The sequence below is a fragment of the Lygodium microphyllum genome, chromosome 5, assembly GCF_053477565.2.
Source record: "Lygodium microphyllum isolate KBCC chromosome 5, Lygodium_microphyllum_v1.1.10, whole genome shotgun sequence".
NCBI classification, from domain to species: Eukaryota; Viridiplantae; Streptophyta; class Polypodiopsida; order Schizaeales; family Lygodiaceae; genus Lygodium; species Lygodium microphyllum.
This window is the reverse complement of record NC_141139.1, coordinates 31304043-31317808: the sequence shown is the minus strand read 5'-3', so window position 1 is coordinate 31317808 and position 13766 is coordinate 31304043. Positions and strand designations below refer to the sequence as shown.

The following is a 13766-nucleotide window of genomic DNA, read 5'->3' as shown; positions in this document are numbered from 1 at the left end:
TCTCAACATCACATATCCAAATAGATTGCCTTCAGAACTAGATTATCTAAAGAATCTTCTCCAGATTTTACTGCCTGACAAACTAGTGTCATTCTGGCTGACTTCTGGCTCCAGTTTGCGCAGGAACAGGAACAGGACTCCCCTCATTGCAAAAACCTTGATGTGCTGCACATCAAGGTTTTTGCAATGAGGGGAGTTGTTCTGTTCCTGTAGGTAGCCTGAGGTTGAGTTTACATGAGGACAGACAACTCGCCTGTGCACTTTCCACAAAGTTATGAGTGCATGCAAGTAATCAGTGGATATATCACACAAGTGTTTGGTTAACTTGAGTGATATATGTGGCATGCCAAGACCCATTGAATAATGGCATGAGTTCAAATCTAACCAATCAGATTTTAACAGAGCTCTTGTTAGTAGTGAACATTGTACATCATTGCCTGGTTGTGAGCCCTATCATTTGGAGCTTTGGGATTCATTGTCCATCCACGGTTAGTTTGGTCATTTCAGTCCATTGTGGCTGGTTGTGTTGTGGCCGGACAATTTTAGTCCACTCGTACATTTTAGTCCGCACTAGATGTTTTCTGTATATAGGGCCCTGGTACTCTCTTTCCTGCCTTTTGGCCCAGACACCAGACGCTGGGTCTGTCCTTCTCTCAGCAGCACCCTCACTCATGTGCATCTAGCACTCGCTTGGGGCTGCCAACTTGTGTCTTGTTCATGCTTCTGCCATCTGGAAAGTTCCATGGTTTCTTTTGTCCAAGTCTTCTTTCCTTCTTCCACTGCAGACTCTGACATCATATCAGAGCCATGGTGCCATCCATGGAGGTTCTCATCACAAGACATCTTGACACTATTGCATTTCCAGCAGTTCATGCCCTTGCTCTCTAGACACCCTTGCACAAGCCTTTGACATATTGCAGCCCCTCAATATCACCAGAACATCTGTGTTCACAGACATGGATAATACTTTCTTCAAGAGGGCCTGATGTTGGTGGTAAGCTATTGAAAGACAAGGCTCCAGTAGACCCACAAGAGAGGAGGTAGACTTTACAAAGCACCCTACGTGCATTCAAAACTACAGCAGTGGCTAATAGTGATAACAATTGGAATATTAGCCTCAACCTAGCTTGTTGCTTATTGTGTCTAAATTGGTATATCGGCCTTGGCTTAGCTTGTTGCTTAATAGAGGGGTGGAGATTTTTGGCATATTAGAAATCTTTGCAGACACAAACATGGTATTGAAGAGAGTGGTTAGATCCCTTCAATCCACAACTTCTAAAATTCCATTTTTCCAATGCACTACCAGGTTGGAAGAAGATCATTCTAATAAGTATGATCAAGTCAATCCCTAACACCGCTCGACACTGATTTAGATATGGTATTTCTCAATCATTTCTATAACAGAATTATTGGAGGGGACTAGATGACAATTTTAGGCCAAGGAAGATGATAGATCTCACACTTCTTGAGGCTTTTGGCACATTGGAGTTTTCCATTAAATACTTTCTTGGGAGCTAGCAAAGACCCAATTGCTTGTTTTAGATGCAAGGCTGCATAGGAGACTTGGAGACAATATATTTGGAATTGCGCCTAGGCTAAGGAGGTTTGGAGGAGAGCCCCTAAACTAGTATTACATAGCTCTCATGGTGAGATGATAATGACCTCAGGAGCAATAATGTGGGTCACAAAAATTGGAATGCACAAGACTATTAGATTTGGGAAGCTCAATGGTAGCATCATTACTTGGTACACCTAGACAATGAGATACAGGTTTAGAATGCAACATGTCTGTACTTTTGAGTTGCTCATTCACATTTGGACAGAAGATTATTTACCCCCTTGAAGGCATCTGAGAAAGTATCTAGGGAGAGTCCAATCATATGAGCAAGACATAAGAGGCCTTCTCTTTAGCACCTTTCATCTAGCGTCTTCTAACATGATTTATCATTATATTGTATTAGAGTGGTTATTTCATTAGCCTAGTGTTTGTAACCTCTTTTGAGTAGCAACCCAACACGATATAGTTATGGATAATGGGATTTTGTACTTGTATGTTTATGTTAATGATAATCTTTGCTGAGATGCCTTTTAATAGAATTCTCTTTGAATGAATAGCTGTCAATCAAACAAAAGCAATAGATGCTGGTGGGTCTCAAAGGTGAAGAGTCAAATTCTTCATGCTAGAACTTTGATGTGCCAATGAAGGCCTCCTAGGAGGGATAGCCTCGTACAGAGCAAACTGTGTAAACTCTGCCAATAATCCTGAAGGAACAAACCTTTGGCCCATAGCATATGGTCCACACCTACTTCATTGTAGTAGTCCTACTCAAGTACACCTCTCTAAGAGTACAAGCTCCTGCAGAGTATGCATAAAAGCACAGTGATAGTAAAATGCATAAAAAGTGTATTCATCAGCATGATCAATTAAAAAAGGGGTCTCTATACACCATTGTCTTACCTCCTACAAAAGTATAAGATACTTGGTCTTAGGACTCTGTAGCCTATCTCAAGAAATCATGTAGATAACTAGAGCTCCTACCAATAATACCAAGTCTGCACAAAATCAAGAATGTCGGTTGTCCTCAGAAAGACTGATATTGGTTCTCAACACAAATGGAACTCAAGTAACCTGTGAATTGGTAATCCTCAACCAAATGATCTGGTTGGCTGTTGAGAAAAGGCCATAAGATGAAGATGCTAAAGATTGAGGATGCCATCAAGCATCAACACCTACATCTAAACGACTTCGCCCTACAGGTAAGTGATGTGAACTGGAATAGCTCACCCTCCTACGCTCCAGCCTAATGCCAAGCACTCCCAATTGGGCAACACTTCATGCTCAAACAGTGATCTCTCAGAGAAGTTGAGCATTGACAAGCAAAAACAATGTGTCAAATCCCAACTATGAAAATAGTTAAGCTAGCCGTGCTCTCCTCTTGGCACTTCATATAAAAAAGGGGTGTTTGGGTCCTAAATGTCTTTGAACTAAGTCTAGCCGAAGTTGCTATATTTGATGAGGAGGAAGGTCAAGATATTGAGGCTCGGCGATGGACAAGGCATAAGCATGGGAATGAGCTTTGTGGCTCTAGCTCTGACTCTGGCTCATGGGCATTGGTACTAGCACTCGTTCTTTGGCTCTAACCCTTGGGCTCTGGTGAAGATGAAATGGCTTTGGCAGTCTAGGCATGGACATGGCTTGAATCTATCCATCATGTATGATGGGTAAGACTCAACATTGATCTATCTTGCCACCTAAATTGTCATCCATAAGACCACATGCAGAACTCTCCCAATCAACATCCCTGTAACCCCCTTTATACTTCAAAATCACCTCTGCTAAAGAAGAGGCTCAAATCGCTCTTGGCAAATTGCCACTACCTGGAACCTCCATTGGCAAATGGCTTGAGGGAAGGTTAAAAATTCTAGTCATGTATGAAGACAAGAATGTAAGACACGTCAATCTGATGGGCTGATCAAAAGAGAAATAGCTCAATAGAAAATTGCTCATCATTGAAGAGAGGCCTAGGCATCCATCAAGTTTAGTCGTGAACTTAGTTGTAGATCCCTCTCTAAATGAGATTATGAAAGCTATCTGACCATGGATCCAGTCTGAGGAGAGTCTTCAAAACTGAAACTCAAATCTTCAAGCAAAATTCCCAGCCTATATGCCAACCATCTAAGGACAACACACAATGGTGAGCCTATGAACCTGATACAGGATAGAAGAACAAACCCAAGAAAATCTCCAATCAATGGCAAAATAGCCAATTTTCAAGTGATGCAGTAGCTTTAGCCAGTAATAAAGATTGTGCTACAACTAGTCTCCCATGTCTCGAAGTATCTTGTTATACACGTTGAGAGACTCACGCATCCCTCCTTCTTGATAGCCACCATGTGTACCTATTCTCCCCCCACTGCTGAGGCATAGTCCTCGATGCCATCCCCCTCTCCTCTTAGAGGTTTCCTCTCTCCCTTGTGGGGGCCAGTGCCCTTCAATGTTAAGGAGTCAGCTGATCACTTAGACTTCTACATGCATGCAAAAGCTAAGTGACACATGGCAGCTGGAGTTGTGGGGGGGAATAAATGCAATTTATGCACTTTACTTGTATTTAATAATCTTGTTTAGGTTCCATCTTCATAGTCTCCCTTTGTCTCTTGTTCTTTGTCTTACCTTTCATACTATTATTTTATCCTCTTCGAGGTAGCCTTTCCACTGGAAAAGGTATCCCCTAAGAGTTCTATTTTTAAGGACCCTTTATTTTATGTCAAGTATTGTTTCATGTTAAAGCTCAATGTGGACATGTCAAGCTCAACATGAGCTGACACTCATATACTTGAATGACAATTTCCGCATTCATATCATTGGCATGGTTGGTACCTACATCAAAATATGCTTCTAGTGATACTTTACAACTCCACCTACCTGAGTTATGGGATATCTATCTAGTCATCTTTCTAGTTAGCATGCTCACAATATGGACCACTTGTATATTATATATGTTGTACTCTCTTTATTCTTGGACCTTGGTAGACTATCATAGTAGAGAATAAGAAGGAGAAAGATCGGGGTTTTTATCTTTCCATCTTGTATGCATTCTCTATGTGTTGTATGTCTGGAAAGAGATCAATCTCCCTCTCTCTTTCCTATTTCTACATGGTATCAAAGTAGCATCCAAGTGAGGAGCTATGAGCTACAAGCAGAAGAGTCTACAAGAAAGCTTTGTTGTGGAGTACACTTGCGGAGATCTCTCTCATAAAATCTTTGAGTGACAACCTGTCTTCACGATTACTTGAGGAAGTGTAGTAGACCTCCAATTTAAGCCTATGTGGTTGGATTCACATTACGAGCATGTTTCGATCTCCATTCAAGAGTTATCTAGTAAGGTTCAAGAACTCTACAAACTTGTCATTTCACAAACACGTTGTAGGTGTTGGGTGTGGTAGACAATATTTGCAAACTCAGAACTAACCCTAAACCCTAAACCCTAAAACACTAAAACAATGTGTGAAAAGTGCAACACTTCAACCTTTTAAACGCTCTGGTTGTGTTAGATTGAGTGTCATTGGTTTTGGCTTTCATGACAATTGTTTTGTTTGCTTGAGTTCATGTTTTCCCTCGTGAGTCCCCTTTCTTGAATATTACACTTACCCTTTTTCATTCACTATGTCTACGCGCTAGTGCACTTACGTGCTGAAGTTGGAATGTTGTGATTGTTTGAGGGTGCTTTAATGCATGTGGGTCCTTGGTTTCATGTGTGGGGGGTATGCTGATATGTGTCGTCAATGGTGGTTAGAGTACCTAGGTGCGCTAGCTGGTATGTGAGGGATAGTGCACAATGGGGTCATGTGCACTATTATGTGCCTTTGTGAGTGAGTTAGAATGGACGAGTGTGCACTGGGTGCATTGTTCAATGTAAGCAAAAGAGCGGAGATGGTGTACTAGTGTGCAAGGTATGTGCACATATGCAATGTGCTAGTTCACTAGTAGTGCTAAGTTACAAATGGTGGAAACTACAATGCAATTAGGTGACGAGCCTACAATGCTAGGCGGGTTATGTAGGAGATCATGCCCTAAGATGCTTGAGTTCAAGTGGTATGAAGCAAGTGTTTTTTGGAGCTCTAGTACAAAGATGGGTATTCTAGAATGTTGTGTTAGTGTAGTCAAGTGAAGTGGTGTGCTAGGAATGGATGCAAGGATGTTAAGAAGCAAGGTTGGTTCTAGCACACTAAGCACACTATCCAATATGCAAGAAGTAAGCTTGGTTCTAGTGCATTTGTGCACAGGATATGCTAAGGATGTGACAATGTGCCAAGGTTGTGCTAGTGCAACTATTTGCAGTGCACTAGTGTGTTCATGCAAGCGTTTGGTGAGGCAAGTGCACTACTAGCGTAATAGTGTATGGGTATAGGTGATGTGTTATGGACGAGAGTGGGTGCACTAGGAAAGTTTAAAAGACAAGGCTCAAGTGCACTAAACCCCTAAACCCTAAACATTATAGGTTTAGGATTTAGGGAACGAACTCTGAATAAGATGGGCTTGGTTTAGGGTCTAGATGAAGGCTTTTCATATTTTTTTAATAGGGAACTAACTAGGCACCTCTATTTCAAAGTTATTCAATTCCCTAGTTTCAAACATGCTGTGGCTGGAGGTGCAAAAGGTGCTTTTAGCACTACCCTCAGGTAACTTTCCAAAAGAAGAGGGACTAGATAAGTCATTTTTGAGCTATTGGGATCTTATCAATGCAGGACTCATCTCAGCTTTCATGGCATCAAGGGTCATGCCAAAGAGACTTTCGAAGGGATCGATTTACCTCATTCCCAAAGAACTGGAGACAAATTGGAGATCACCAACCAATCACTTTGCTTGGAACAGCCTATAAGATCCTTGCAAAGGCGATCGTCGCAGATTAGCCCCATTGATGCCAAATATCATCCACCCACACAAATAGGTTTTGTCCAAGAATGCAGCATCTTGGATAGTATCTTCACTTTCTTGGAGTGCACAGCTTTGGCTCCATCTAGGAACCAAGACCTTATTGTGCTATTTCTCGACTTTGAGAAGGCATACAACCATGTCGACTAGGAGTTCTTAGAGGGAACGATGCTGAGGATGGGATTTCCAAAGCAGTGGGTTAGCAGAATAGTGCCTCTTTACTCCTCAACACATAGCCAAGTTATGATCGGTGGGGCATGAGGAGACAGATTCAACATTCAGAAATCAGTTATATAGGGCTGCCCGCTAGCCCTTTTCTTGTTCCTTTTTGTAGCAAAGGCTTGAGACATAGATCTACAAGTATCAAAGGCGTCAATTCCAGCCCTGAGTTTGAGGAGCTTCCAGATGTGGAGTTTGCAGATGGCACGGCAGTCTGGGGATGACACTAACTTTATGGCCTTTGTGATGTCCATGGAGATATTTTTTAGAGCAGCAAGTACCTCAATTAATTAGCATAAGTCCTATGGATTTTGGGTGTGCGACACTAGACAGTCAGAGTGGCAACTGCATGAGGATTTCATGTGGGTTCCCTGCGGGACTGCAATGATAACTTGGATACCATGTGGGGATTGTCATCACCTCAAAACTTCTAGCAGCTGGCACCTCTCCTCTTGCGGATAAGACAGAAGCTTCTTTATTAGAGTGCAGTGAGACTCTCATCAGCAAGGAGAGTGGTGGTCATCAATCAGGTCCTTTTTTGTTGCAACTATGTGGTACATCACTTTCTATTGGGCATTCTCTAGGTCATGCATTAGCCAAGTGAAGCACCTTATCAAGAATTTCATTTGGTTCAAAGGAGACGGGAGCCCAGTCAAAGTGAATGTTGCTTGGGATATCATCATACAACCTAGATCTAGGGAAGGGTGGGGATCATAGACTCAGATAGCCAAAGCAAAGCCTTAATGGCTAAGCTCATTACTAGGGGTTTGCTTCCAGGGGAGCCTTGGAAGAAACATGTGATAGGGGCCCTACAGGCTATGGCGCCTACTCACAGAGGACCAAGGCAGCCCAACATCCACTAGATATTTTAGGAGATTAGGACCAAGGACTTAGGGAGGAGCTTTAAGGTCAAATTCGCAATTGCCATTATCAGAGCATGGAGATCTATATTAGCGAGGCTTCACCATCTACCCCCTACTACAACCAAAGAGAAGAGAAAGCAATCTCTTCTCTTCAATCACTTTTTGAGATTAGACTCCAGCCACTCTTAGACAAAGGACATACCTATCATGGGGGAGATCCTCTTTACAAGTTGCTATATCAATGGGAGATTGGTTTGCATCCTAGGAGTTACCATAGGAGGCTCACAAACAGGGTCTCAAGGGAGCTAGAGTTATGATTGAGGCCATGACAGAGGGAGATCCACCAAATTGGTGGAGAGATACAAGTACCTCGTAGACTTGGATCGGTCTCTTCTCTAGAGGGGACATTCTTCTAGCAAACTTTGCAACGACCAAACATCTTCTAGCTATAGTTATGATTGAGGCCATGACAGAGGGAGATCCACTAAATTGGTGGAGAGATACAAGTACCTCGTAGACTTGGATCGGTCTCTTCTCTAGAGGGGACATTCTTCTAGCAAACTTTGCAACGACCAAACATCTTTCATTGGATGTTTTAGATAGAGGATCAAAGTAGTGGCTCACTTCAAGAGGAAGTGGCACATTGACCCAGACCCAACCACTTGTCTAGTAGATGGATGGAGATATTGGGCTTATCAAAGGAGACCTCTACAGATATCATAGCGGGATCCAAGAGAGGGGGTGTGGAGAGATCAGTTCCTTGATAGACGCTACAACGTGGCCTTTTTTGGCTATAGTAGTAGGCTAGGGAGGAGGATACAGATAAGCTGGATGAGAGCACAGCCAGCTGCCAACCCCCATTGGCACAAAGAGGGAAGCATAGATGAGTTTCTATGTGATTTTTGGAGAAGACTACATCACTATTTCTGTCTTAGGAAGATATCTCTCTTCTTATGGCTTGTAGCTCACATGAGCCTAGCAGTTGGCACGTGGCTTGGATAGGGCGGGGACCTAGTAGCATGCACAAGATGTGGTGAGCCAATGGAGACACAAGTCACTGCCTATGGACTGCCCTAGAGCCCATGAGGTCTGTAGTAGAGCCCTTAGGATGATATTTCACGGCATAGCAAAGACCATGGTGGTGACGTGGGGGGCTGTAGCATGGGTCACAGATAGAGGCCTAGCGTGTGGCTATGAGGATGTTCAAGGGAGCTATTCTTTTCTCATCTTGGATAGCATTTGAGCAGGATCCCCACTCTAGATTACTCACGGGATCAATGGACCCAGGGACAGCCACAGATGGGAGTTGATTGCTAGTATCATAGCCTGGTATATTTGGACTGCGAGATGCAGCCATGCTATTGGCCTTCTGGATGTATCCACAGCAGAGACACTATCAAGGATCTTGACAGAGATCATTCACACTTTTCATGGGAGATGGGAGAGGATGCAGGGCAGCTCTGAGAGGATGCGGAAGAGAAGAGAGGCTTTTCTGCGGACATGGAATTCAGGCACTTTCTTCCATACTGCTCCTCATATGGTTTGGCTTTACAGCCCACCAGATTGGTTGTTCACACAACCATTGTATTTGTGATGTACCTAGTTACTCTTCATAGAGCTCCTTGTACTTTGTATTTTATCTCACACTTTTTGCCAAGGTGTTATTAACAGAAATTTCTTTTCTTGAAAAAGACAAGGGAAAAAAAACATGTTGTGGCATACCAGCCCCACCTTGAGACTGGTGAATCATAGGATGTGCTGGCAGATGACTTTTTGGGTGCTCAATTGTTCTTCATGGCTCTGAATATCTAGACTTAGTATGAGGAAATGTTGTGCTTCTTGATGTTCAAAGTCAAGGCAACCATCTGTCATAAGATCAAAGGAAGCATCTTCCTTTGTGGAGCCATCACATTTGTTCTTTGGCTTTGTGTTCCTCCTCTGGGGCAAACTGCTGTGTTTACTGAAAGGACCAACAGTGGGCATATTTCAAGGGATTGGTATCTGGTCAACAAGCCAAATTTGATGGGGAAGTTGGCCAGGGGATGTTTTTACTTTTTAGGAGTTCAATTTCAAAATTATTCGCTACCCTTCTTCGGTACATGTTGTGATGGACGTCACCTTCCCCATTTGGAGACTGGTGAACAGCTAGATGTGCTAGATTACTTTTGGATGCTGAATTAATCTTCATGGCTCTGCATTCTGACTTTCTGGAGCTCCCAATACCTTAGACTCAATATGAGGAAATGCTACACTTCCTGATATGAGGAAATGCCGCACTCCTTGACTTCCGGAATCATGTCGCACCATTTATTTTGGGATCAAAGGAACTGGCTCACTTTGTAGAGCCATCATTTTTAGGATATTTTTGGCTAGATTTACAAGCAACCAATAGATGATGTTCCTTAGCATTGTGTTTCTCCTTCAAAGCAAACCCCTGGATTGACTAAGGCACATCACAGGATAGTGGCGGGCATTATTAGGGGACACAATGGCCCAAAAAATTTTGCAACCAGGCCTTTGGTGGTCTACTTGATTAGGCTGCTTGGAAGTTTGCAAAAGCTGACCCCCAGAAGATAAGATACTTCAACATCCAATTTTGCTCTTGGAACCATTTTGAATTGGGTTCTGGACTGTGTTGGTCCTATTAAGCCCTTGGCAAACTATACTAGCAACCAATGCATCTTGTTTGATACAGATTATTTTATCAAGTGGGTGGAAAGCACAGATGCTTTGAAGGACAATACGGCCTGATCCATAGCTAGATTTCTTAAGACATTATGACTCAGTTTGGTTGTCCAATTTCAAGTTGGTGAGTGATCAAGGTACTCATTCCTTGAATCGGATCGTTTCAGGAACTGAGTACCTATTAAATCCTTGTTAATTAAAACTCCACAGTGTACTATCCACAAGTGAATGGCCTGCCAGAGTCCTAACAAAACCTTCAGAATTATTTTGACCAAAGCGGTGCATGAGTGTTGTATTAATTGGAGTGAGATGATGTATTCAGATTTGCAGGCATAGCAGATCACTTTTAAAGTTGCAATGGCATATTCTCCTTTCAAGCTAGTTTGTGATTTGGAAGTCATGATGCATGTGAAATATGTATTTCAAGACTCTGAATTGTTCTTATGTCCCAGTTACTGGAAGATGAATATTCACAGCATCAAATTCAAGATTTGGATCTTTTGGAGGAAGTGTGGGATTATAGTTGTTGGATTGCAGATGTTATCTAGAGGCACATGAGAAGTTGGTAGACGATCAGTCCAAATTTCAATAAAGGTAACTTGATTCTACTGCTCAATGGTAAGATGGAACGATTCTCCAGAAAATTTGAAGTTGGATGGATGGGTTCCTTTTGGATACTCCAGACAATGAATGGTGGAACTTCTAGCTTGGAACTCTAACCAGAGAATTTCTTCCCAAGCCAGTGAAAGGATGTCGATTCTGACCTTACACTATTCTGTAGCCAAAAAATCTGTTTTGCCATTTGTTGGAATGCGCAGAGTACAGTTGATGTGGCAGTTCCTTCGACTTTGTGTGAAATTTGATGCCAGTCCCAATCATCATGAGGTCCCAATGGGAAGTCTCTCAATCAGCACAAAGGGGTAAAGCATAGATTGAAAGACCAGTGCTGGCACGGCACTCATACACTGGAGGATTCTCATCGTCTTTGGCCCATTGCATCCTTTCAATGTTTAATGCATGGTTTCTCAAAGTTGCCGCACTTAGTTTCTTTCTTGCATGCGTACTTTTCTCCTTGCTTGCAAGTTGCTTCTTCCATGTTGTACTCTCTTGCTCTGTGTGCTTCTCTGTGTGGTTTTGTTGTTTGTGGCCATTGCATTAGTAGATTACATTGCCCTTTGAGGTCATGCTAGAGATTTTGGAGTGGTCCATGTTCATTACCTTGAAGTCCATCCCCATCCACTCTCATGTGCTCACTATCATCAAATAACTTCAGCGGGATGATGTATTAAAGCTCCAGCAGAAGAGATTTCTCCTTGATGCATGGTTAGTGGCCTAGTGCCTATACTTGTATTATGAAAGCAAAGCTGAGATACCCCTTCTTGTTGCTAGGTATGCAATTGTTGGGCACTTCAACTGGCATGAGTATGAGTTTAAATATATAAAAATCCAAAGATGGTTGACATTTTGCACTTTGTCTTGGAGGCTATCTATTGCAGTCTTTCAACCTCCCCCAGCAATTGGGAGCAAAGTTTGTACATGTCGATCAGGAGCAATGGAATTGGAATTCCCTTTTTCTTGCTTGTTTACCAGTTGTGGTGCATAGGGTGGCTGCTAGGTCCAATCTTAAAATCGAAACTGGGCAACACGTGTCTTCCCCATTCCCAGCTATGATTGGTAAGTTGGAGAGCTTTGACCCCATTCAGATTGAAGGAGGTTTTGTTGATGCTCTATGTAGCATGAATGAAGTAGCACATTCATAGCTAGTTGTGCATGTAAGTCCTTCTCCAGCCCCGACTTCGAGTCCACCACTAACTTCAGCCTCCAGCCCTTGCTCTGACTCTGGTTCTCAGGGCATGATACTCTGTCTTCTCAGAGCAAGAGGACCTCCTATGCATTGTATACAAGAGTGGTGGGGTAAGTCAGATGCCCAAGAGGACTTTTAGATATGGTCTCTAACACCATTGGCATGAAGCAAGGTTTTTCTCTCCCCCCTATGCTTTAATTTTAGACTCTATATCAATGAGATAAAGCACCACACTACATGATGTGGAGGAGATGGGTGGATATAAGAAGTACATTGGTCTTTATTATGCTCTATGTCGATAATTTTGTCTGGTTTGTGAGTTGTAGGAGGGTCTACAATGACATATCCATGCTCTACATGGCTTTTGCATACAATGTGAATTGTTCATTAAGCTTGGGAAAACCAGGTTCCTAATCTTACACGTCAACCCCAATATAAAGGAGACTAGTCTTCACTCTAGGAGCGGGACATGTGGAGGTAGTGGATTTATCTATGTATTTGGGGGCTACACTTACCACATCCATGGGGAGATTTACCATAGCACACGCACCTAGAGATTGACTCACATGAGATATATAGTAGTAGCCATGTTGAAGAGAGTGTAATCATGCACACTTTTGTAAGCCTCACATACGAAGGTGCTTGCTTAATATAATGGTCACACCAGCAATGATGTATGCAACACCTATTTGGACCCCTAGTTTGGTTGCATATCTATGATATATTATCATGCTCTCACAAATGATCTGCAATAAACCATTAGTACCACACGAGATCATAAGAGCAAAGTTTCCAATCTCTCTTAAGTTGATGGAGGCCTTTTTTCAAACCGTCAACTTTCCACATAGAGCCCAAGGTATGCATCCAAACAAATTGTTGAGGAGATCTTTCAAGGTTTCTAGACAGCTACGCAAGTTGGTATGCATAGATAGAGCTCATGGTTTGCATAGGTAGAGTAGTGGTGCATGGGATGTGAGATCAACATGGACTCCTTTCTCCCTTCCAATAGGATATGGGAGCTTGTGGTATGCATAGGTAGCAAGTAGTTCATGGAATGCATAATAAGAGTAGTGGCTTATGGGATATGGGATTGGCATAGACCGCCTCCTTGCACATATAACATACATGGATCTCACTTGTGTAGCCCCTCCCCCCAAATATGTTATTCTAGAAGGACCACTTTATTAGGACTGCATCAAATGGGTTTATTGAGACATAGATACCTTGACATATACATGCCACATGAGATGTGAGTAGCCACTTGCTAGCTCAGGATCTCTTCTCACCAACTTGAGAATAAGACAAGGAGAGAAAGCCGCATCTCTAGAGTTGAGAGTAGTTGTCGGTATGCTTAGAGGAGATCAAGAATGAGGAGCACTACATTTGCATATTCAAGGCCTATAGTACAGTCCAAGTGAGAGACCCCACACTATTGTGAGGGGACACCTTCCTCAGACTAGTCATGAAGTTTCCCAAATTAATGTTGCTTGGGCAAGTTTCTACCTGAGATCCAAAGGCTTTACACATGTCGAGCATCATGCAAAGAGGGGGCAAATAGTCACAACTCACTAATTTCTTGCAACCAATGACTCTACACACTACATCTACACGAAGAGAGGTGTCAATCTTAAGAGTGAAGGAGATTAAAGTTGCACATCAACTAAGTGCACAAGGATACTAGGCTAACATTAGAGAAAGCTGGAGATTTACCAATGACATGAGCAACACTTGACAAAGCTAAGAGACTAGTGCGGATGTTAGG

At 42.6% G+C, this 13766-nt stretch overlaps 1 protein-coding gene across 4 annotated transcripts in view; it reads left to right on the top strand.

Annotated features, from left to right (window-relative positions):
• The window catches only part of B73 (molybdopterin biosynthesis CNX1 protein / molybdenum cofactor biosynthesis enzyme CNX1 (CNX1)), a 247031-nt gene extending 235358 nt beyond the window's left edge, over window positions 1–11673 (top strand). The window contains exon 14 of one of the 4 annotated variants that reach the window (XR_015690856.1): window positions 10653–11671. Coding sequence is in view for 1 of the 4 variants with exons in the window: in XM_087677661.1 (XP_087533787.1) it covers window positions 10653–10748 (96 nt within the window). In the remaining 3 variants the exon portion in view is untranslated. Of the gene's footprint in view, window positions 1–10652 lie in introns of all 4 variants that reach the window. The other 3 variants (XR_015690858.1, XR_015690857.1, XM_087677661.1) reach the window with 3 other exon arrangements.
• Window positions 11674–13766: the final 2093 nt, after the last annotated feature.